At 33.2% G+C, this 24,120-nt stretch overlaps 1 protein-coding gene across 2 annotated transcripts in view; it reads left to right on the top strand.

Moving 5' to 3' along the window:
- Positions 1 to 24,120, top strand: part of UBA6 (ubiquitin like modifier activating enzyme 6) — an 82,946-nt gene that overhangs the window by 41,838 nt on the left and 16,988 nt on the right. For both annotated transcript variants that reach the window (XM_022561690.3, XM_089911999.1), the window contains 16 exons: positions 1,233 to 1,336; positions 2,861 to 2,923; positions 3,857 to 3,933; positions 4,416 to 4,482; positions 8,065 to 8,208; positions 9,663 to 9,730; positions 10,442 to 10,520; positions 11,641 to 11,721; positions 14,406 to 14,483; positions 16,242 to 16,423; positions 17,982 to 18,087; positions 19,880 to 19,969; positions 20,197 to 20,277; positions 21,254 to 21,382; positions 23,078 to 23,129; positions 23,217 to 23,280. In XM_022561690.3, the coding sequence (XP_022417398.2) occupies positions 1,233 to 1,336; positions 2,861 to 2,923; positions 3,857 to 3,933; positions 4,416 to 4,482; positions 8,065 to 8,208; positions 9,663 to 9,730; positions 10,442 to 10,520; positions 11,641 to 11,721; positions 14,406 to 14,483; positions 16,242 to 16,423; positions 17,982 to 18,087; positions 19,880 to 19,969; positions 20,197 to 20,277; positions 21,254 to 21,382; positions 23,078 to 23,129; positions 23,217 to 23,280 (1,465 nt within the window). The remainder of the gene's footprint in view (positions 1 to 1,232; positions 1,337 to 2,860; positions 2,924 to 3,856; positions 3,934 to 4,415; positions 4,483 to 8,064; positions 8,209 to 9,662; positions 9,731 to 10,441; positions 10,521 to 11,640; positions 11,722 to 14,405; positions 14,484 to 16,241; positions 16,424 to 17,981; positions 18,088 to 19,879; positions 19,970 to 20,196; positions 20,278 to 21,253; positions 21,383 to 23,077; positions 23,130 to 23,216; positions 23,281 to 24,120) is intronic.

Genomic DNA, 24,120 nt, shown 5'->3' with positions numbered 1-24,120 from the left:
ATCCCATGCACCGCAATGAAGAGTAGACCCACTCACCGCAACTAGAGAAAGCCCATGCACAATGAAGACCCAGTGCAGCCAAAAATAAATTAATTAATTAATTTAAAAAAAAATAGAAGGCAAGTGTTTATAGTGAAAACTTTATTGCCCACCTATGGCTCCCACTCATTCTTACCTGTCCACTATTCTTAGTTTATTGTGTGCCCTTCCAGGTTTCCTTATGCATTTTTACATGCAAGGTAACATATTATGACTAGAGCTACCCTTTGCCTTTTCATTAAATTAAACATCTAGATGGTCTTTTCACATCAGTAATTGTAGAATAGTCTCCTGTATGATTGAAAGTGGTATAGTATAATTTTGATTTGCATTTTACATTTTATGAATGAGATTAAGTATCTTTTCTTAAGTTTTAGAGCTATTTCTTTTTCCTTTAATGTGAATCATCTGTCCTTTGCCCACTTTCTCACTGAGTTGTTATTTTTCCCCAGAACTCCTAATATATAGGGCATGTTTGCTGAGTTTTTTTTTTTTTAATATGAGTCGCAAAAATTTTTTTCTGGTTTGGCATTTGACTTTGCTTATGATGGCTCTATGTGTATATGATGTCAAAGCTTTCAATTTTTTCTTTTGAGTCATAATTAGGAAAACCTTCCTTACTGCAAAGTTTTAAAGCAATTTTTCTCCTATGCTCTTATCTAATAATTTTTTGTCATCGTTTTTGATATTTAAAACTTTTATCCATTTGGAATACTTTCCCAGATGGCTTTTTTTCCAAAAGATTTATTGAGTATCTTTTCTTTGCTGGTTTGAGGTACCACCTTAATTGTGTCTCTTGTGGGTCTGTTACTGAATAATCTATTCTGTTTGTCTGCCTGTCTATTCATGAACCAGTATCATACTATTTTAATTATTATGAATTATATATATATAAAGTATCAGTATATTAATTACTGAGTCTTTATAAAGTATTTTAATATCTAATAATAAGCACCTCTCATTCCTTTTTTTTCCTTCCAAGTTTTCTTGGCCATTTTTGCTTAAGTCCTTATATTTGTATGGGAAAAATAATCTGTCTAGCTCCCCACACTTCCACCCACCACCAAATAAAATGATTTATACTGAGATCTTAATTTTGTAAACTATGAAAAATTAACATCTTTATGGTGATAAACCTTCAAATTTAAATACTTATATCAGTATGTAATGGTTTTTTTTTTTCTTCCTTTTAGTGGTATCACCATTTTCTTTTAGCATTGGTGATACTAGAGAACTGGAACCTTATTTACATGGAGGGATAGCTGTTCAAGTTAAGACTCCTAAAACATTCTGCTTTGTAAGTATTTTTTTTTCTGATTAAAAAAATGTTTCTTTACAGAAGAATGGCAGGGAGAAAAAAAGCAATAAAAGTAATTCAGAGGCTGAACAGATTTTGTTTTTTAATTTGTACCCACTTTCGGGAAAATGGAATCAATCTATGGAAATAAACTGATAGCAGCAAAAAAATTTACAGCTACAATACCCATCCATATAGTTCACAAAGGAACTACTCCTTTGTGAATCATCAAAGAGTTGATTATACTTCTTATAATTACTTCCTAAGACAAAAGATATAACTAATATGTATTTGAAAGATTTAATAAGCATTGATTCAGTATATGTTCTGTTTTATTACTCAGTCATTTACATTTTTGAAGTAAAAGGAATATTTCTTTTATTTATCATATTTGTTAATCCAGGTTTTTAAATTTTTAATGTTTTGGATTTCAAGAAATAGTGTAGGGGCTTCCCTGGTGGCGCAGTGGTTGAGAGTCCGCCTGCCGATGCAGGGGACGCGGGTTCGTGCCCCGGTCCGGGAAGATCCCACATGCCGTGGAGCGGCTGGGCCCATGAGCCATGGCCGCTGAGCCTGTGCGTCCGGAGCCTGTGCTCCACAACGGGAGAGGCCACAACAGTGAGAGGCCTGCGTACCGCAAAAGAAAAAAGAAATAGTGTAATATGTTAGAAATGTTAAATAATTTCCATAAACTGGCATTGAAAGGAAAGGTAAGTATCCGTACAGAGAGAATGTAGAGGCTACTTGTATCAAGGAACCAGCGAGCCTCTTGCTGCTTAAATCCTTAGGCCACTTCTCAGCATAAGCTGTCTAATAAGTCTCTGTTTTTTCTTGCAAGTTCTCAAGGTTTTAACTTGACTGCCTTTTCTTTTCCAGAACAATTATTAACTAAAGTCCTCTACAAGGTTTTGTTCAAGCCAAAGTTAGAGCTAAACAGATTAAAATGCTACAGCTAGTCAAATCTGCTGTAGGAAGATTTGTGCATTACTTCCTCTTGCCATTTACTCCAATTTTTAATTATGCCTCAAGTAAATTTCAGATTGGGTTTGTTTTTTTCGGGGGGCAGAGGTGGTGGTGGAGTGTTGGTTGGGTTTTTTTGGGCTTGGTGTGTCCTTTTCTCCACACAGAAAATTTTAACTGGGTATTTATTCAAGTTATGTCAGGCATAACGAGTCCTGATAACTTGGTATCAAAAAAATATGGTAGCTCTTTGACTAAGATTATAGATTTTTTCGAGTATACAAATGTTTGTACCAATTCTTCCCAAATTTACTATTTGGAACAGGTTATCTAGTTGCATATAACATTAAAAAAATAAAGTGTGATAATACGAAAAGTGGTAACCAGTGAATGGTAGCTATTTTACATTTCAGTTAAAACATATTAGCCCAACCTTATTTATTTCAGACCTTTGGGAGGGAGCCATTGCTTTTAGTGCTCTGTGTAGTTTGTCAAGTAGTCATGTGCTTGCTCCGAAGTAATAGTGGATTTTTTTCTGTTGTTTGTTTTGTTTTTTTCTGTTAGGAACCATTAGAGAAGCAGATAAAACATCCAAAGTGCCTTATTGCGGATTTTAGCAAACCTGAGGTAAATAAATGCTTTGCAGGTTTGAGAAAGGCGGGTGGGGATTGGTAAGGGATTATGAAGATTTCTGTCAGACTGTCGGATTTTTAAAAAATAAAAGTTGTATTCATGTATCTAGAGCTGATGCCGAAGGATTAAAAATAGGAATTTATATAATGGAAATGTTAAAATAATAGGAAAAAGGTTTACTTTTATAATGATATACCAGGTTTGATAGTGTAAAGGTGGTTTCATTAATTTATGCAAAGGTGATCATATTAAAAGATTTTCTGAACCATGTAGAGTTTTATATAATACATAGTTCTTCCATAAAAACTTTGGAAGCATTTATTCTGTTTTTTTTAAATCACTGGATCAGTTTTGTAGCAGTGAATGTATTTGTGATAAGTAAAGAATTATATTCGATATTAACAGTTTCCAAATTTGTAAATGTTAATAAAGAAAAAGAATTCGGTGCTCTTGTACAGACATTTTGTTTCCTTTGTTCAGTTGGTAATACTTTGTTTCATATGGATAACCTAATAAAAACTAGTCATAGAGCCTGGGATTAAAACTTAGATCTTGGACTTCCTTGGTGGCACAGTGGTTGAGAGTCCACCTGCCGATGCAGGGGATGCGGGTTTGTGCCCCGGTCCAGGAAGATCCCACATGCCGCGGAGCGGCTGGGCCCATGAGCCATGGCCGCTGAGCCTGCGTGTCCGGAGCCTGTGCTCCGCAACGGGAGAGGGAAAAAAACCTTAGATCTTTGTTTAAATATATCTTTATGACCTTGAAGTCAAGTCTCAGCTTCCTTATCTGTTATATAAAGATAATAGTAATAAGCTAATACATTTATTATAATGATTAAATTAAATAATGTCTTAAAAGCATTAGCACAGTGCCTGACACATATTACACACTCAATAAATATTGACCAATTTTTAATGTTCTAAATAGGCACCTTTAGAGATTCACTCAGCCATGCTTGCCTTGGACCAGTTTCAGGAGAACTATAGTCGCAAGCCAAATACTGGGTAATGTTCTTTGTTTGAAATAACTTTTTTTTTTATTGTAATACCACTAGATACACCGAACTGTATAAACACTTCTGACCTGGTCTTTTTTCTGGTAGGAGTGGAGAGATCAATTTATAAAAATGGAGTTATACTAAATAAGAATTTTCCTATTTTGAAGTCTTCAAAAGCTATACCTTTTTAAAATAAAAAATCTGAGAATTATTAAATTATGAATCCACTATAGAATTTTTTACCTCCTGGTATTGTTGCAAAAAGTTTTTGCCATGTGTATTTAAAACTAAACATTATATACTGCTCTTAGGTGAGCATGATTTTGATGTAATTTTGAAGTAATGTATTTATAAACCAGTTACCTTAAAGTCAGTAAGCACTTTGTAATCCACAGGTTTTCAACATATTTCTTAAATTTCAGTTTTGAATATGACCTGTTTATAGCAATTGAGAACATTGAAATTGCGGTGTTTTATTTTGAATCCTAGATGCCAACAAGATTCAGAAGAGCTGTTGAAACTAGCAACATCTATAAGTGAAACCTTGGAAGAGCAGGTGAATATTCAAAGTTATGGCCATCAAAAATTATGTAACATATAAATCTTCTATATATTACTGTTCTCTTATCCTGCAAATTCCAGTTTTGCTACTTATTGACTCTGTGACAGTAAGCAAGTTACTTGACATTATTCTACTTCAGTTTTGCAAATCTTTGCCTGGTTTTTAATTAGGTTGTTTTCTTCTTATTAATTGAGAGCATTCTTTATATAATCTGGAAATTAGTCCTTTATCAGACACACATTTTACAGATATTTTCTTCCAGACTGTGGGTTGTCTTTTCATTTTACTATCAATACAGTGTCTTTTGAGGAGCACAGGTTTTTAATTTTGCTGAAGTTCAGTTTATCAGTTTTTCTTTTTTATGGTTTGTGCCCTTTTTTAACTCTAAAATCATAAAGCTTTTCCCCTGTATTTTCTTCTAGAAGGTTTATTGTTTTGTGAGTTTATTTTTCTATACCATACAAAGTATAGTTCGTGTACATGACTATACATTTTGAACTCACTGTGTACAGTTTTGTACTTTTTTTTTTTTTTTTTTTTTTTGCTGTACGCGGGCCTCTCACCACTGTGGCCTCTCCCGTTGCGGAGCACAGGCTCCGGACGCGCAGGCTCAGCGGCCATGACTCATGGGCCCAGCCGTCCCGCGGCATGTGGCATCCTCCCGCACCGGGGCATGAACCCGTGTCCTCTGCATCAGCAGGCGGACTCTCAACCACTGCGCCACCAGGGAAGCCCTGTACTTTTATTAATTTGTTTTTTTCTATCTTGCCAGGCATAGATCAAGGTTAATTTTTTTGTGTATGAATATCCAGTAATTCTAGCCCATTTATTGAAAAGACAGTTTTTTCTTTATTCAGTTTTTTTGGCATCTTTGTCAGAAATTTATTGACCACATATGTGTAGGGCTCTTTCTGAACCCAGTATTATCTTCCATTGGTTGTTTCTAGCCTTTTGCTAGTACCATCCTATTTTGATTACTGTAGCTTTATATAAGACTTGAAATCAGGTTTAGTCGCTGGTGCATTTCTCAGAAGGAGCTTAGAATTAACCGTATTCCCTGAGTTCTTAACACATTTCAAATTTTTCTGTAACCTTTATTCTTGAAAGGAGCCTGGCTGAAAGTAAAATTCAAGGCTGTTAACTTTCTTCCTTGATATCTTGCTTTGTATCTTGTAGTTGAGAAATACGATGTCAGCTTACTTTTCTTACTTTTTATAAATAATCTGGTCTTTTTGCCTTGGGGCCCTGTATATTTTTTTCTTCTGTGTATTTTTTCATCTGTGAAATCTAATAGTTTTACCAAGTTATAACTCAAGATTGATCATTCAGTCAATTTTTCCAGGTATACCATGAGCCCATTTTGATTCATACTTTCTTTTATTTATTTATTTTTCCCCTTTGGGGAAGGTGGAATGGATCATTTGGGTTCTTAGTTATTAAATTTCTGATTCAAGGTGGGGTTTTCCACATCTCCAAGTGTTTGTTGATATATAATTCACTCAGTCAAATTTACTCTGCCTTATAATTAGTTTGGGGGAGAAATTTTCAGTACTGAAATGTTTTGATTCTAATTTTCTGTCTCCTTTTTACATCTTCTTTGTTTGGTAAACTGATTTTTCTGTATATGCTTTTGGACAGGGTAAGGTTTTTTGGTGCTTTTTCAGATTTCTATTTCTAGAGCCCCTCTTCCTCTTCTCTTCCTGAAAAGGAGTTTCTTTAATAGGTGATTTTTTTTTTTAACTAAAAAAATTTTTTTGGTGGATACGTGTTGATATATCTTGTGGATCTCTTTGCTTTCTGCCAAATCCTACTTAACTTCCTCTCTTACTTCCTTTTTTAGCCTTCTCTGTCAAGGGATATCTCCCCCTTTCTATTTACATCATTCTCCCCAGGGAAGTTCTTTCACCATAGCCACTGCTGAGATCTGCCAGACTTCATACATGTTCGGTATTTTTTGCACTTAGTATGGGCCTTCTGTTTTCTCAGGATGATTTTGACTGTGCTTTGTCACATTAGGCTTTTCATTCTCTCTTCTGTGGTTACACGCTTCCTGCTCTCTGTTCAGGCTTGCAGCAATATGAAGTCCAGAAATAGTTCATTTGGGGTTTGGTGTTTGTTTTTCTATTTACAGGCAATTTGAAGTTCATATTTTCTGTTTCTTAGTAATACTGAAGCCCTGCCACTGGTTTATTTCTCTTCTTGTGGATATGTATCATCTTTTGGAGACCGTGTGCAGAAATTCAGATATAGGCCTTAGTCGTTATCCTAGGGTGATGAAAAACTCCCCAGATTTGGATGTTTGTTTATTAAAAAATATAAAATCTTGAAAGATAGTGTAACCTAATGGTAAGAATAGAGCTGGAGAGTTGGACTTTTTGGGTTCAGATCCTGGTTTGACCACTTACTAGCAGTAAAATCTTGAGTAAATTACTTAATCTTTCAAAGTTTCAGTTTTCTAATTTGTATGATAGAAATTATATTTCCTAGGATTATTTTGAAGGTTACATGTGGACTAATAATATACAACTCAAAATAGATGCTCAACCAAATTACCTGCTTCTATTAGCATTCTTGTCATTGTTTTTAATATTATCAGTACCACCAATATCTCTGCATTCAGAAATGCCACATCTTAAATGAAATTGTAATCTGAGTTGAGTTTAGTGCTAAATAGTTGTAAAATAGTGAGATATAGAAAATTGAAATGGAGTGGGTGGAATGTGAGTAAATAGTAATCTCTTTTTGTGTCATAGATATCTTTGATAATGTAATAAAAGCCTTCCTTCTTCCCCTAAATGTACATTTTACATAGAATTTCAAGAGATTAATTGAGCCCTACTTGAATCCTAGGTTAAGATTCTAGTTACTGATGTTGAAAGAACAGGAAGAGAAAGAGAAGCCAGAGCTCATGAAGAGATCTTTGTGACAAATAAGAAATTGTGCTAAAATAATAGCTCCAAAATCCAGTTCTCCATTTTTTTCTTAAAAATACTAATAAATTTTATTTTGAGAAACATCATTTCAGTTTAAGTATGATAATGAGAACTTTGTGGTGATTGGCTCTTAGATTTGTATGCAAAAGTGCCATTACTCTCAATTTTTTTCCTAAACTGCCTTTTCTAACAATGTATTGTCTCATTTTTTACAGTTTTACTTTTTATTTGCCACTTCAAGCACAAATGATAGCTCATCATTTTTTATGGGTCATTTTTTTTTTTTTCATTTATATAGTTGCAAGGTTTTTCCATAGTTTTCATTAAAACATGTTTTTTAAAATTCTGGTTGTTTGTCCAACATCACGGTAGATAATCCAGTTAATTCTAAATTGTTCCCTAGTGTCACATAAAGAGTCAAAAAGCAAAATTGGGCAGGTACTGGTAATGAAATATACTGCTTAAGGTAACTGACATGGAATTGGATCTTTTATTATGAGATTGGGACTTTTTTTTAGGACTTAAAAACTATTAGGGAAATTGAGTAGCTCTTTTAGAAGTTAAGGTATAATTATTTATTGAAATTTTGAGTATACCATGTGAATACTGTTAATATTATTGTCTTTCATGGCTTGTGTTTCAGCCTGAAGTAAATTATGACATTGTGCGTTGGCTCTCTTGGACTGCCCAAGGCTTTTTACCCCCACTTGCTGCAGCAGTAGGAGGTGTTGCCAGCCAAGAAGTATTGAAAGCTGTGACAGGAAAGTTTTCTCCTTTATGCCAGTGGGTTAGTTCTCTATTTTAATATTTTTTTTGTACTTAAGGTTGAATTATTCACCCATATAATGAATGTCTGTTATGAATTATAACATAGTATTAATTAATATATTATAAAAGCAACCTTAAAGTATTTTTTGATGCATGAGTCAGATGTGATGTGCCACCAAAACTTAATTCTATAATGGAATCTGACAAGATCATTTGTTGAGGCTATTGGCATGTAACCCAGAGTTGCATTCTAGGATGTATTTCCCTCATTTGTGAGAGTGAAGGAATTTTCACTCTTATATTCCTTATATATAAGGAATTTTCTTATCCTTATATTTAGTTTCCACTACTGTTAGTTTAGCAGTCACATGCTTTCAGGACTCCTGAACTGTTTCATGGAGTCTTTTGGCATCATGAATCTTCAGATTCCCTAGTTTCTAGGTATAAACTTCTAAAGGTAGAAAGCATAGGAATGGTAAAAGTTTGAGAACTATATAGGGTAAAAACATCACAAGATGGAAAAACCCTGGTTTCTATTACCAGAAGGAATAATTGGCAAAGTGTATCAAAGGATACTCTTCAGGCCCTTTTTTTTTTTTAAATTTTAAACATTTGAATATAACATTGATCTTGTTTATTATGTTTTAAAAAGTTTAAATTTAGCTTTAATAATTAAAATTTGTAAATTTATTATTGCTGCTATTAATTAATGTTATTTTGCTGCTGGATTATTTGGTTTATTTTAACACAGTGTACAAGTTCAATTGTAAAAGTCTGGTTTAGATATAACTATTAGCAGCATGGGGAATATAAATTATGTTATTAATATAGATTCTATGTTATAATTAAATAGCCATTTATTCATGTTCATGGTCATGTTCACGTTTTTTAGCCATATAAGTTACTTAAAATGAAAATGAGAATGAGACTCAGGGGTTTTTTTCATTAACCTGAACTAATTCTGTTTGATATTATTTTAAATGCTGAAATTGTGGCTTCCTAGACCATTTCCTCTGTAGTATATGTAATAATTACAGATGACATAGTTTCCAAGTTGGAAATTAAATATGGACTAGGTACTTTCCTATCAAAAGTAAACAAATTATTCAAATGTAGCTGAAATTGAATGAGCTTCCAGAAGTTTTTATGTAGTTATAAAAAATAGATTTGGAGGTGAAATTTCCTTTTGTTTGTTAATAATAGAATATATCATCTGTAAGATGGCTAAATGACATGAATCAAATTATATCTTTTTACAGTTCCTCCAGATTTAACCATTGTTTCAATGAAAGAATGTAAGGAATGTTTATTGCATAAGAAACAATTATATTTTTTAATCCATTATTTTACTCTGAAGCAGCATGTTTATCATTGTTTTCTTTAATGATCATTAAATAACTACAGAAGATAATTACTTTTTCTAGCAATTTAGCTTTCTACATAGTAAGTTATGTTTTTATCTTCTACTTTAAGTTATATATTGAAGCAGCAGATATTGTCGAATCCCTAGGCAAACCTGAACGTGAAGAATTTCTCCCACGGTAATACTGACCTTTTTGTTGCTTTTTTCTTAGTTGTATGTTTATAAGGAGCAACTAGATTAAAAGAGTTTTTGTGCAAACATGCATTTGTTTTAGATGTCTTTTCTCCTGAGCTCACTTCTGCAGTCATTTCTTCTCTACTTAGAGATTGTGTCATAATAATGCAGTATCTCTTTACCACCTTATAAATAATGAATATAAAGTGTTAAATTTATATCATGAGAATGATTAGGTTTCGAAACATCATTCTGATTTTAGATGAAAACAATTGCTACCTGCAGCTTTTATTTATATCAGTCATTCTTTACCTTTTGGGTCACATATCTCTTTGGGAATCTGATAAAAGCTTATGAATTCATTCTCCCAGAAATACACATAACCCAAAGTTCTGCCTTCAATTTAAGTGGGTTAACAACTTCAAAGCCCAGCCATAGTCTTCTCTACAAACCTTTATTAAAAATCCCTGCCTTAAAAATTTTTTTCCAGATAAACTAAAGTGACCTTCACTTAAGTCATTTGGACTTCGAATATTAAGTCAAATGGAAAAAAGAAACAACTGATTTCTTTATGAAGTTTCTTCTCTTTCAAATAAGATAATTTATCTATTAGTTTGGAAGAAACTCATTAAATTGGTACTAGCAGCAATTAAACTAATCTTAATAATGTTTTTTTATACCATTCTATTTTCTTGGTTTATATTGTTTTTTACAGAGGAGATAGATATGATGCCTTACGAGCCTGCATTGGAGACACTTTGTGTCAGAAGCTACAAAATTTGAATATCTTTTTAGTAAGTAGGAATAATAATGAGAATAAATAGTACAGTCAAACTGCTCTTGTATATCAAGTTAATTTATTAAAGGAAATTTGAGTAAAGTTTCTAACATAGTAGACATTCAGGAAATGTTTAAAACAGGAATTTGTAAACTGTACCTGCAGGCCAAATCCATCCTGCTGCCTGTTTTTATAAATAAAGTTTCACGAGAACACAGCCAAGCCCATTTATTCAAATATTGTCTATGGCTTCTTTCATACTATAATAGTGGAGCTGAGTAGTTGTGAAAAAGACCATATCGCTTACAAAGCTGAAAACATTCACTGTCTGGCCCTTTATAGAAGACGTTTGCCAACCCATCGTCTAGAGAATTAGTACGTGTAAAGTTAAAATACGAGTATAATAGTTTTGAACATTAAATGATTTTCTAGAAATACATTAAAAATTGTGGGTTTGGGGTTTTTTTTTGTTTTTTCTTACCAAATGTAGGAATATGTAGGTGGATCTGTCTTTCTTAAATGTCTTAGTGCATTGACAGGGAAGCTCTCCCCAATAGCATAAGACGACTTCTCCTGCCACTTATTTTTTTTAATTATTATAATCAGTCCTAAAAGTACTACTGATTTTTATTATTCATTTTTTAAATAATATTTTGGAAATCAGCAGTATTCCTGAGCTTTTACCTGCATGTAGAATCTATTATTAGTTTTTACTTAAAAGTCTTAGAATAGTTGTATTCATCAAATGAGTTTAGAAAATTGTCTATAAACAAGTAATCTTTTTAATTGTAATGTTGCACTGTTTCATGCTGTTTGTTTCCATCTTATATAAAAACTGAGTTCAAACTTTGGCTTTTGTGTGGAATATTAAAATGTCTTCTTTTTAAAGGAATTATAAATATTATGCTTTTCCTTCTATGATTTATACATTTTTTTAATCGAGACACTTATAATGATATCATGAACCATTAAATCTTTTAAAGTAAAATGATTTTTAAGTTACTTTAAAAGTTCAAATTATTTTTAAAAGTATGTATTGTAACAGCATTTGAAGAAACTTAAGATGAAATTGCTCTTTAGTAAGTAGATGTTTTAATTTTATTTAATCTGATACCTTTTATTTTTCTTCTCCATAGGTAGGATGTGGAGCCATAGGCTGTGAAATGTTAAAAAATTTTGCTTTGCTAGGTGTTGGCACAGGCAAAGAGAAGGGAATGGTAAGATATAAATCCTTGAGAGTTAAAAGTTTATATTTCTTTTGCTGCCCAGTTTTGAATCATATTTGACTGCATGCATCTGAAGTATTGGTTTTTGAGGATAGGGCCACTAGGCTAGAAATTGGAAGATTCTGATTCTACCCTGACCATTTTTCAAAATTTATGCAACCTTGTGACAAATAACTTGAGTTCTCTGCTCCTCAGTTTCTTTCTTTAGTATTGTGAAACTGTTATCTGTACTACCTGCCTCATAATGTAATTATGAAGATCAAATGTGAAAGGGCTTTTGAAACAATAAAGCACATTAATACTGTTATTTCTATTAGATACTACTTATTATTAAATAAATATTTAAGATGGGAGAAGCTAACATTAGAAAGTTGCAGAGTACTCAAATATTGTTTCAATTGGTGAGTATCAAAAGAGTGAGTAGTGTAAACTTTGGTATACAGTATAAACTCTTAAGATGATAAATATCAGTTAACTGGAAAGCCATGTCATATATTTAAATAAAAATGTATTTCATTGATGCTGTTTGCCTTTAAGATGTACACTACAGTGGTGATATCATAGATTTATCATGGTGACTAATAGTGAGTAATTAAATGACTAAAATTTATTTAATAGTTCACATTTTATAGTTTATTAAACTTACTCTCACAGTTACAGGCAGATGTCCTACAGTTATATTATTCCTGCTCAGCATTTCCTAAATTGTGTTCCACAAATGACTATTAGTTCTGGTAGTTTTTAAAGTATTTCTTAAAAAAAAATCCTTGGTTACACAAGTTTGGATATCACCTACTTTACTCCTTGGAACTTCATAATACATATCAGCATATAAAAGTCAGGAAAAGAACTATAGTAAATAAACCTACTTACTTCAGGTAACAAAACAAGGTAAGTTAATGTGGACAGATTTCTAGCCTACTGCAAATGCATAGTCTTGCTGTATAAATTCTTCTTTTTTAAAGTGTTTACATAAGTAGCCAAACTAACTAGAAGGAAGGAAAGAGAAATCCCCAGGTTCCAGGAACCAAGAGGGAAATTAATTCCTGAGCTAAAAGCTGTGGTGACTCATAAGTGTTTCTGTCTTAATTATATGTCCAATACATTAACTAGAAAGAAAGTCATTTGTAAGAAATCATAACTCAGAGCTGCACCACACTGGTGTATGGGGTCCAAAATTATATCATATAAAAACTTCAAGAAGAGAAATGAATATAACAAGTTTAGGGCCATTGAAACCTCTGATTAAAACAAATGCAAAACCACATCATGGTGGTACTTACACACTGAGAGTACATAGGACTATGCAGAGAAATCAACATCCATTCAAGACAATTCACAATGAAAAATGACAGTCTACTAGAAAAAGGTACCACCTGGAAGAATCAGCCAATGAAAATAGAAGAATTAACTCTCTAAGAACTATAGATAATAGGAGTGCTACAGATAATAGAACAAACTGTAAAGTTAAAAATGACCAAAGACATAGAAAGAGGAATGGAAACATGAGGGAAAAAGGCACTGGAATTTTCACAAAAAGCCAAGGAAGAATTTTTGTATAATCAGTGAACTTAAAATTCCAATATAGCTGAAGTGAGAATGGATGAAAAGAAGATAAATACCCAAAATATAGTATAGAAAGATTCTTTTTTTTTTTAATGAAAGAGGATACATTTGCATGGTCCAACATAAGTGTAGTAGAATTTCCAGAGAGAGTAAAGATAAGGGAGAAGAAGTAATATATTCCAAGGATAATGACAAGTTTCCAGAGTTGAAGAGACAAGTGTGTTCAGACTGAAAAGGTAAACTAATCCCAAATATATATATATATATATATATATATATATATATATATATATATATATATATATATATATCTGAAATGCCAGCTAAAAGAAAGTGAATGTGTTTGGGAATACAAATCAACATGTAACAGCTGGAACACACTCTGAGAATACTGCTTCTAGTGAAACCTTTTACAAATACTAGCTTAAGTGGCAAATGCATTATGAGTACTTTTTAGATTATCTTGGATCTGTTTACTTTAATCTTTCATCCTTTATAATGGGGGTCTGCAAACTTTTTCTTAACCAGATTGTAACTGTTCTAGGCTTGTGGATCTTAAGGCTCTGTCACAGCTGCTGAGCTCTGCCATCGCAGTATGAAAACAGCCATAAAGTGGCGTGACAGTGTTCAGTAAAATTTATTTACAAAAACAGGCAGCCTGCCTGCACTGTAGTTCGTAGACCTCTGCTTTAGCAAGAGCTTTCAAATTGAAACATGCAGGCTTTCTTTCCCAATCAATTGAGACTGAGAATAAATATGTATAGAAAGAAGAGCTAACTCCTCTATGGCTAATCCATTACGGTTCTAAAATGTGATAGTGATGTTAAACCTTTATTTTGTTATGAAGAGTTAAAAAAAAGTTTTGAGTAGGAGTTGCAGTTGGTTTCAGCTGTTTTGTTTGACATGTTCGTATGCTAAACATTATCATTAAATATAAGTATAAAAACAGTAGTATTGGTAACCAGTTTTGGAGTATTTGTATTATAACTTTCACCAGCCAAAATAATTTAGAATAACTTGTGGGAGTTGTTTTAGTCATTCAGAGAAAAACAAAGTAGATTTAAATTTATCTCTTATGTAATTTCAGCCATTTTTTTCCTTGGTATTAGGTTACAGTAACAGATCCTGACTTGATAGAAAAATCCAACTTGAATAGACAGTTTCTATTTCGTCCTCATCACATACAGGTGTGTTGTTATACTGTTTCAAATTTGAATCATCTATTATGTTATACAAAAAAGAAGAGAGTTTCCTTTTTATAAATAGAAAATGGAGCTTGAACAAGCATAGTATCTTCTTTATTTTATTAGAATCTCTCAAATTATCAAATAATGGGAATGACAATAGAGTAAATATATAATTATTTTTTAATATAAAAATTAGTTTTTGCATTGATTTTGGGTGTTAAAATCTGAGTTGTGAATGATGGGCAGTATTTTTTTCATTTTATAATCAAGATGTATCTATGTAATTTTAGAAACATCTTAGGATATAAAAACAGCTTCCCTAATTTGAAGTTTTTATAGATGACAAATTTGGCACTGTCTTTTTTATTAACCTTTATTACAAAACAGGTAAAGTTTGAGAATTTTTTGCTCTTTTGCTCTTGTTTGATTATTTAACATCCCTTTTTATTATAAAATAATGCTTATTTTCAGTCTTTTTTATGGAGGTCAAAATATTTAAGTCAGTAAAAGAAACAATTTAGTCAGTCAAGCAAATTTGCTCTTTAGAAATTTTTTTCACTTTGTTGTTCTACAACTCATTGAGAATCTTGGTAAACTAAGAAATGTCATGAACAGGAAAGTAATTAAAGCATACTTGTATATAGTTATATAGTGGCATAGTTAACCGAATGACCTCACCTATCCAAATACAAAGAACTAAGTAACAGGGTCTCTCATGAACTAAAATTTATGTGATAAGATTCATTCACAGACCTTTGTGCATTTTACTTATAAAAGAACTATTAAAGCCTGTTTGTTTTACACTTCTAACAAAGTTTACAATTTGTATGTATGAATGCTAATAGCGCTGAGAAGTAAAAACATGTCCGTCTAACAATATGAGAACAGACAGATACCATTAAAACTAGATGCATTCGTTCAAGCTGAATGATCTATAGATACTTAGGGTTAGAGCCAGTACTCCCAAATAAACTATGATAGCACCTGAAAGGACACCAGTGATTTAAAAATGATCACTAACTCTAAAAGAAAAGAAAGGGTACTCTTTTTATAAAACTGAAACATATGTAATAATTTTTTATTTCCATCCAGAAATGGTAAAATTTTTTAAACATTTTAGTACCAAAATATTGATATTAGGTTACCATACCTCTGAGAGTTCATATTCTATAGAACTTGGATTTCTAATATTGTACTGAATGTGTTCTCATTTTTTTTTTCTAGGCACTTACTTGATTCAAACCTCATTACTAGGGAAAAATGTACTTTTAATTAGACTTTTAACTAATATTTTAAGAATTACAGAGCACTTAGCTGTAAAATAGAAGTTGTTTACATTTTTATTAATAATGTATGAATTATGGGGCTTCCCTGGTGGTGCAGTGGTTGAGAATCCGCCTGCGATGCAGGGGACACGGGTTCGTGCCTTGGTCTGGGAGGATCCCACGTGCCACGGAGCGGCTGGGCCCATGGGCCATGGCTGCTGGGCCTGCGCGTCCGGAGCCTGTGCTCCGCGGCGGGAGGGGCCACGGCGGTGAGAGGCCCGCGTACCGCAAAAAAAACAAAATGTATGAATTATTAATTCTAATGTGCATTACTAAATGCAGCATGACCACAGTGAATGTAATATCCACAAATTAAAAATGAAAACTGGTCTCATTACATTATTCTTCATATAAAAAATGTTTTAAGTTCAGTCATGGCCTATTTTTCCTGTTTACCATTTATTTCTTCTGTTTTTATATGTTATTTGTTTAGAAACCTAAAAGCTATACTGCTGCTGATGCAACCCTGAAAATAAATCCTCAATTAAAGATAGATGCACACTTGAACAAAGTATGTCCAGCCACCGAGGTGATTTACAATGATGAGTTCTATACTAAGCAGGATATAATTATTACAGCATTAGATAATGTGGAAGCCAGGAGATACGTAGACAGGTATGTTCTTGAAATTCAGGTTCATAGAAATTGTCTTTCTTTTGTTTTCACTTCATTTCTCACACCTATTTATTGAAAAGTTACCGAAGTTTCTGATTATTCTTTATGTTCCTATTATAGTTCTCCTTGAACCCAAGCCTTTTGATGATTTCCCATTAGAGACAGGATAAAATTAAAAATCTTTAAAATGGCCTAAATGTTTTTCATAGAGTATCTGCCACCTGTCCACCACTCCAGCTTAAAACTTACTGTTTCTCCCTGGTTCCCCTTATTCTAGCCACACATTCTTTCTTTCAGTTCTTACATTGGGGGCATCTAACACTTTTCACCTCAGGGATTTGTACATGATCTCCTTCAACCTCAGGAAATTATGTTTATCTTGTTCTAAAGCTCCTGACCCCAAATCTGCCTACTTACTCTTCACTTCCTTTAGTTTTTTCTCTCATCCTTTCAGTTTCAGCCTAAATGTCTTTATCCAAACAGACTTTCTTTAACCCCTGAATTCTAAATTAGATCCTCCTAAGATAACCTTTCACAGCACTCATTTTTCCTTCATAGCACTTATTTTTTATTGACATGCACATTTATTTAATATTTGTTTCCTCACTAAATCATTTATTCAGTTATTATTTATTTTCCCATCACTCTGTCCTCAGTGCCCAATACATGGTGTCATTCAGTAAATATTTGTTAAATAAGTAGATGAATAAATGACTATGATGTATACACCTTACATAATCTTTCTTATATCTTTGTATGACTCTCTAATGTTAGGGTGCTAGAGCAGATTTATTAGCAGGAAAATTTACCAGTTGAGAGTACAGTGGAAAGTTTGTAAACTTGTGCAGAGAAAGGCAAAAAAGAAACTTTAAGAAATTAAATAAAATATGTTGAATATAGGTATCATAAGTATTGAGAAAGAAGGTTTGGGATGAAGAAAATGTTGAAAAGATATAGTGAGGTAGAACTTATAGTCGGAAAATAAACCAAAGAAGAAATAGAAAACAAGAAAAGAAAGGGTAACATATTAATTAAGAGTTAACCCAGAGGAAAAAAAGTTGAAGCCCAAAATTTGATAGGAGTTTGTTTTTTCTGTTTTCTTATTGAAGTATAGTTGATTTACAATGTTGTGGCAATCTCTGCTGTACAGCAGTGACTCAGTTATACACATAGAGACATTCTTTTTTTATATTCTTTTCCATTATGGTTTATCATGGGATATTGAATATAGTTCCCTGTGCTACACATTAGGACCTTGTTTATCCATTCTGTGTAGGAGTTTTAGAACAAGATAAACGTAATGTGTCTTGTTCTAAAACTACCAAACTTGGGAATGGAAGGTAGAGACAAAAATTGCTAGAGTGAGCAACAAAGTTTGTGGGAGGAAGGGGATGGTAATAATAAATGGGTTGTTTGGTGGTCATGTAGCTGTTTCCTAAAGTGTTATATCCAAGAAGTGATCAACATGTGAAATGGTCAGTAGAAATTGGTAAGTTGTCCTCTGCTTACATTGTTACTGCTCACTTTTATGTTTGTTACCTATTTTCTTTTCACATAGCCGTTGCTTAGCAAATCTACGGCCCCTCTTAGATTCTGGAACAATGGGCACTAAGGGACACACTGAAGTTATTGTACCTCATTTAACTGAATCCTATAATAGTCATGTAAGTGAACCACTTTTTTAAAGTAAATATCTCTTCTTTATATCTCATCATTTTTATATCTCACGGTTTGTTTCTCTTCATTAGTCAGTAAATTTGGTTTAGCATTCCTAATCCCTTCTGTTTTTGATCCGCCAATGATGTCTGTGCATATGTGTATAGACATTTTTTTAAATGTAGCTGAACTTATTTTTTTAATCATCAAAATTTTGTTTCCGGTCTTTCTGGAATATTATTCTTGTGTTTACTGTTTGTTTCTCAGAGCTGCTTGATTAGTTTTTAGCAACCTTTGAACTGGTGACCCACCCAAAATCTTACTGAAGACTCGGTTTCTCCATATGAGGGACCAAGCCATTTATAACAATATATTTTATACAAATGATATAGGTGTAACTTTTTTTTTTAACCTCCACGAGTGATTTTGCGATACTACCAACTTTGAAAATCACTGGTCTAAGAAATGTAGGCTTGAGGATTTAAAAAAAAAAAAAAGGTCGGGCTTCCCTGGTGGTGCAGTGGTTGAGAGTCCGCCTGCCGATGCAGGGGACACGGGTTCTTGCCCCGGTCCGGGAAGATCCCACATGCCGCAGAGCGGCTGGGCCCGTGAGCCATGGCTGCTGAGCCTGCGCGTCCGGAGCCTGTGCTCCACAATGGGAGAGACCACAACAGTGAGAGGCCCACGTACCGCAAAAAATAAATTAATTAATTAATTTTAAAAAATTTTTTAAAAAGGTCAACCCAAGTTGTAAAATTGAAAGAAGAATATTATTTTACAAACATAAATATCCCTTTATTTAATGGATATGTTTGGTTTAGAAAATTTTTTAAATTTTAATAAAATTTGTTTTCCCCTTTACTCTCATGCAATCAGAAGTTTATATAGTGAAAACACTATAATAGACAAAATTGATAAGTTTGATTTGAAGGAAATTAGGTGGAGAAAATCATGATATGCTGGGATCATACTAGAAGATTTTCAAAGTAGGGGATGTTACAAAATTCCGAAAGTTCCCTTGATTCTCTCATTCTACCACATCTTCCCCTTCTCCTATACGTATATTCTCTAACTTCATACTCAGAAAAACTAGAATTGAATACTCCATCTGGCTTTCCTTTTTGGTTTATAAAATATTCCGTGGTATTTTATAGATCAACACACTAAAATAAAATCTCTAAGTAAAAAGAGACAAAGTGAGTTGTTTTAGATTGGGTAAGCCAATAAGACTAAATGTACCAAATGTACCCTTTAAGAGAATATGAATTTCTTCAATGGTACTTTTTCATATGACACAACATAGACATTTGTCATTTATTTAATACACAATTTCTGCAAGAAACTATACCAAGCATCAAGAACATATGATTCCTGCTTACAAATATTTTTTCTACCTGGAGAAAGAAACGGTATGTGGGCACTATATTGGGAATTCTTGAATTATTTTTCAAAATGCAGAATATTTAAAGTGTTAAATGTCACCTTTGATACTTGGAGAAAACAAAAAAAGGTAATTATATATGGTAATCTGCTATATGAGTACTACATGGTACCAAAGGAGTGCACAGATAATAAGTGACCATAGAATTTGTGTTTGTTGTTACATGGCTATAAACACGTGGGTTAAGTGTCAAAAGAATAATCTTTTCTTCTTAATGTGTAGGAGAAAGAAGATAAAAAATGTTGGATTTGTTTTATTTTTGAATTTTGTTTTTTAATGGTCTTAAAACACTCAAGTAAATTCATTCCATAAAAAATGGTCATTGCTTCTCTTAACTGTTGTCATATTTTATAAAATAGCGGGATCCCCCAGAAGAAGAAATACCATTTTGTACCCTAAAGTCCTTTCCAGCTGCTATTGAACACACTATACAATGGGCAAGAGATAAGGTAATAAAGATATTTTTTAAGAAATTTTTCTTTGAAGTAGAAAAGATGATATATTCAACTTTTTTTTAATTTTTTAATTTTATTTTTTTATACAGCAGGTTCTTATTAGTCATCAATTTTATACACATCAGTGTATACATGTCAATCCCAATTGCCCAGTTCATCAGATATTTCCAACTTTTAAACATACTTTTATTTGTAATGTGTTTTCCTCTTTTCCCTTATAGTTTGAAAGTTCCTTTTCCTACAAGCCTTCGTTGTTTAACAAATTTTGGCAAACCTATCCATCTGCAGAAGAAGTCTTAAAGGTAAAAAACAATATACTTTCTTTTTTAATTGAAGTGTAGTTGATTTCCAATGTTGTGGTAATTTCTGCTGTACAGCAAAATGATTCAGTTATATGTATGTACATTCTTTTTCATATTCTTTTCCATTATGGTTTATCACAGGATTTTGAATTTAGTTCCTTATCTTATACAGTAGAACCTTGTCGTTTATCCATTCTGTATATAGTAGTTTGCATCTGCTAACCCCAACACTTTATGTCAGTGTAATCTTATTTTCAGGTTGCCTATAAATAGTTTACCTCCTTAAACAGAGTTTATACATTAATATTGTATATAGTAAGTATATGAGGAATCTCGAAGTTAGCAGGTCACAAATAACCCTTCATTTTTAATTTGGTCAAACTATATGGAGTTGCAAATATTTTACCATGTTTGACTCACAGAACAGCAATTCATATGGTTCAACCTGATAAGGATTTGATAAATGATAAGAGAGCTACAAATAATAAAACAGATTGTTAAGCTCTTTGGAAAAAACGGAAGTAAGTTTTAGTGAAAATTTCAGGAGTAGGAATGGTCTCAGATTTATTAGTCTCATGGTGAAGGCAACTTCAAAGCTGTTTTTTCACTTTCCTTTAATCCTACACTAAAAATGCCAGCTTTTTAGTATAAAATATTATTCATAGCACTTCGTATAGTAAGTACATACATAGTACTAACTTACCACTAGCAAGACATGAGGATAACTTGGGAGATAAGAAACTTTAGAGTTAACATTTTACATACTATCTTTTCCCATTTCCCCTCCAGAAAAGAAAAGAAAGAGGGAAAGTAGAAAGACGGGGACAGGGAGCGTGAGGTGAAAATAATAAAATCATAAGACACATGAGCTGGCACTTCAAACTTTGGCTGACATTTCCTGGGAATATGTGCATGTGTGTTTGTGTGATTAATTGGACATGTATTTGCTTTGTTTTCTTTTTTCCTTTCATTCTAGAAGATACAAACTGGACACAGTTTAGAAGGCTGTTTTCAAGTTATTAAGTTACTTAGCAGAAGACCTAGAAATTGGTCCCACTGTGTAGAATTAGCAAGATTAAAGTTTGAAAAATATTTTAACCATAAGGTAAGTATACATTATAAAACATTAAGAAAAAGTCTAAACTTGGCTCATTTAATTACTATGAAATTAATTTCATTGACCTGAAAATGTGTACTCTTTCTTTCAGGAAGCTTTTCAGAAATTAGTAAGTTAACTGAGAACAAGTGACGGGCACACAACTAATTTCTCCCTGAATGTTACTGATTAAAGAATGCATTTAGGGCTTCCCTGGTGGCGCAGTGGTTGAGAGTCCGCCTGCCGATGCAGGGGACGTGGGTTCGTGCCCCGGTCCAGGGGGATCCCATATGCCGCGGAGCAGCTGGGCCCAGGGCCATGGCCGCTGGGCCTGAGCGTCCGGAGCCTGTGCTCCACGGCGGGAGAGGCCACAACAGTGAGAGGCCCGCGTACCGCAAAAAACAAAACAAAACAAAACAAACAAACAAAAAAAAGAATGCATTTAAACTCCACCCATTGGCTTGTCAGTTATACATTTAACTAATCCTTGTCTTTCTGTGTACAAAATGGGTTTTAATAAAACAGGGTTTCCTTCTAGAGAAGAAGGAATACATTTAATCAGTAATCATAAAGAAGTTTGTTGTTCAGAGTAAAGCAAGAGACTGAGAGAATAGAGATTCCATCAGAAATTTTGTTGGAATTTTGCCTTCCCCATATATATCTAATAATCACATTTTGTCTGTTTCCTCATTGTAAAATGGGAGTAATAAATTGGTGCCTGACTCATAGCATAGTGGTGAGGATCAAATGAGTTAATACATGCAAAGTCTTTAGCATAGAACCTGGTCCATCCCATAAATATTTAGTGAAATATTAGCTGTTATTCTTACTCCAGTTACATACAGAAGCTTGAATGTGTCCTGCACTCTGTTTAGTCTCTCCCTCTCTTTAGGCTCTTACCTATTGGAATATAAAATAAGCTCATCTTTTAAAGTCTTTAAATTATACTTATTCCTGTTTTTCACTTCCTTTTTTGCTCTGCTTCTTGGAAAAGTGGTCTATACTAACTGTTGCCATGTGTTCATCCAGTAAATGTGTCTTCTTTCCCCACAACTATTGAAATTATTCTTACCATGACTATCAATGACCTCATGTTTCAAAATCTACAGAACTCTTTTTTCTCCTTCTATGGGTTTTTTAACTTTTTTTTATCATGGAAAAATTCAACCACAGAAATAATAGAGAAAATAGCATATAATTAATCTCCATGTATTCCTCATATATTTGTCACCCAGGTTTAACAATTAACAGCTCATAGAAAATCTTATTTCATCTATAATCCCACCTAATATACCCTCCCCCAGATGGTTTTGAAGCAAATCTCAAGCAGCATATCATTTCAAAATATAAAATACTATGTATTTTTACTGTTTTTTATTTGCTTGTTTTAAGGATTAGCTCTTTGAAAGGAGCAGAATGATATGTAAAATATGCCACCGTTTGTGAAAAGGGATAAAATAATCTATATTCATGTTTGCCATAGATGCAAAAAAAAGAAAAAAGACTATATAAGTGTTGATAAAAAATAGCAATAGAGGTTATTCCAAGTTGGGGTGGGGGGCAGTGACAGGAGAATGAGCAGATTGAGTACACGGTGACCGGAAGACTTCACTATATATCTTTTTATGTATGTTGTTTTTTGAGGTTTTTTTACTTCAGTTAATATTAAGTAGTGATTTTTTTTTAATTCAATTTTTTCTTTAGGCTCTTCAGCTTCTTCACTGTTTCCCTCTGGACACACGATTAAAAGATGGCAGTAAGTATATATCAGTGTTGAGAAGAAAGTTTAATGCAATTTATTACTGACTGCTGACACTGAAAATAATATTTTGTATTTTGTTAGGTTTGTTTTGGCAGTCACCAAAAAGGCCCCCCTCTCCATTAAAATTTGATCTAAATGAACCTTTGTAAGTATATATATCCAGTTTTATATACATCCTTCATTGTAAACTTCTTAACTGTATAGGTTTACATTGGAGGGTGAAAACTGCAGGCTCTTTATTTTTTTTTTTTTTTTTGCCCTAGTTTTTTTTTTTTTTTTTTAAACATCTTTATTGGGGTATAATTGCTTTACAATTGTGTGTTAGTTTCTGCTTTATAACAAAGTGAATCAGTTATACATATACATATATTCCCATATGTCTTCCCTCTTGCGTCTCCCTCCCTCCCACTCTCCCTATCCCACCCCTCCAGGCTGTCACAAAGCACCGAGCTAATATCCCTGTGCCTTGCGGCTGCTTCCCCCTAGCTATCTACCTTACTACGTTTGTTAGTGTGTATATGTCCATGACTCTCTCTCGCCCTGTCAAAGCTCACCCTTCCCCCTCCCCATATCCTCAAGTCCGTTCTCCAGTAGGTCTGCGTCTTTATTCCTGTCTTACCCCTAGGTTCTTCATGACATTTTTTTTCCCCTTAAATTCCATATATATGCGTTAGCATACGGTATTTGTCTTTTTCTTTCTGACTTACTTCACTCTGTATGACAGACTCTAGGTCTATCCATCTCATTACAAATAGCTCAATTTCATTTCTTTTTAAGGCTGAGTAATATTCCATTGTATATATGTGCCACATCTTCTTTATCCATTCATCCGATGATGGGCGCTTAGGTTGTTTCCATCTCCGGGCAATTGTAAATAGAGCTGCAATGAACATTTTGGTACATGACTCTTTTTGAATTTTGGTTTTCTCAGGGTATATGCCCAGTAGTGGGATTGCTGGGTCATATGGTAATTCTATTTGTAGTT

The sequence above is a fragment of the Delphinapterus leucas genome, chromosome 5, assembly GCF_059928025.1.
Source record: "Delphinapterus leucas isolate spDelLeu-1000000601 "Yukka" chromosome 5, BTC_Dleu_Yukka2, whole genome shotgun sequence".
NCBI classification, from domain to species: domain Eukaryota; kingdom Metazoa; phylum Chordata; class Mammalia; order Artiodactyla; family Monodontidae; genus Delphinapterus; species Delphinapterus leucas.
This window is presented reverse-complemented; position numbering and strand designations above follow the sequence as displayed.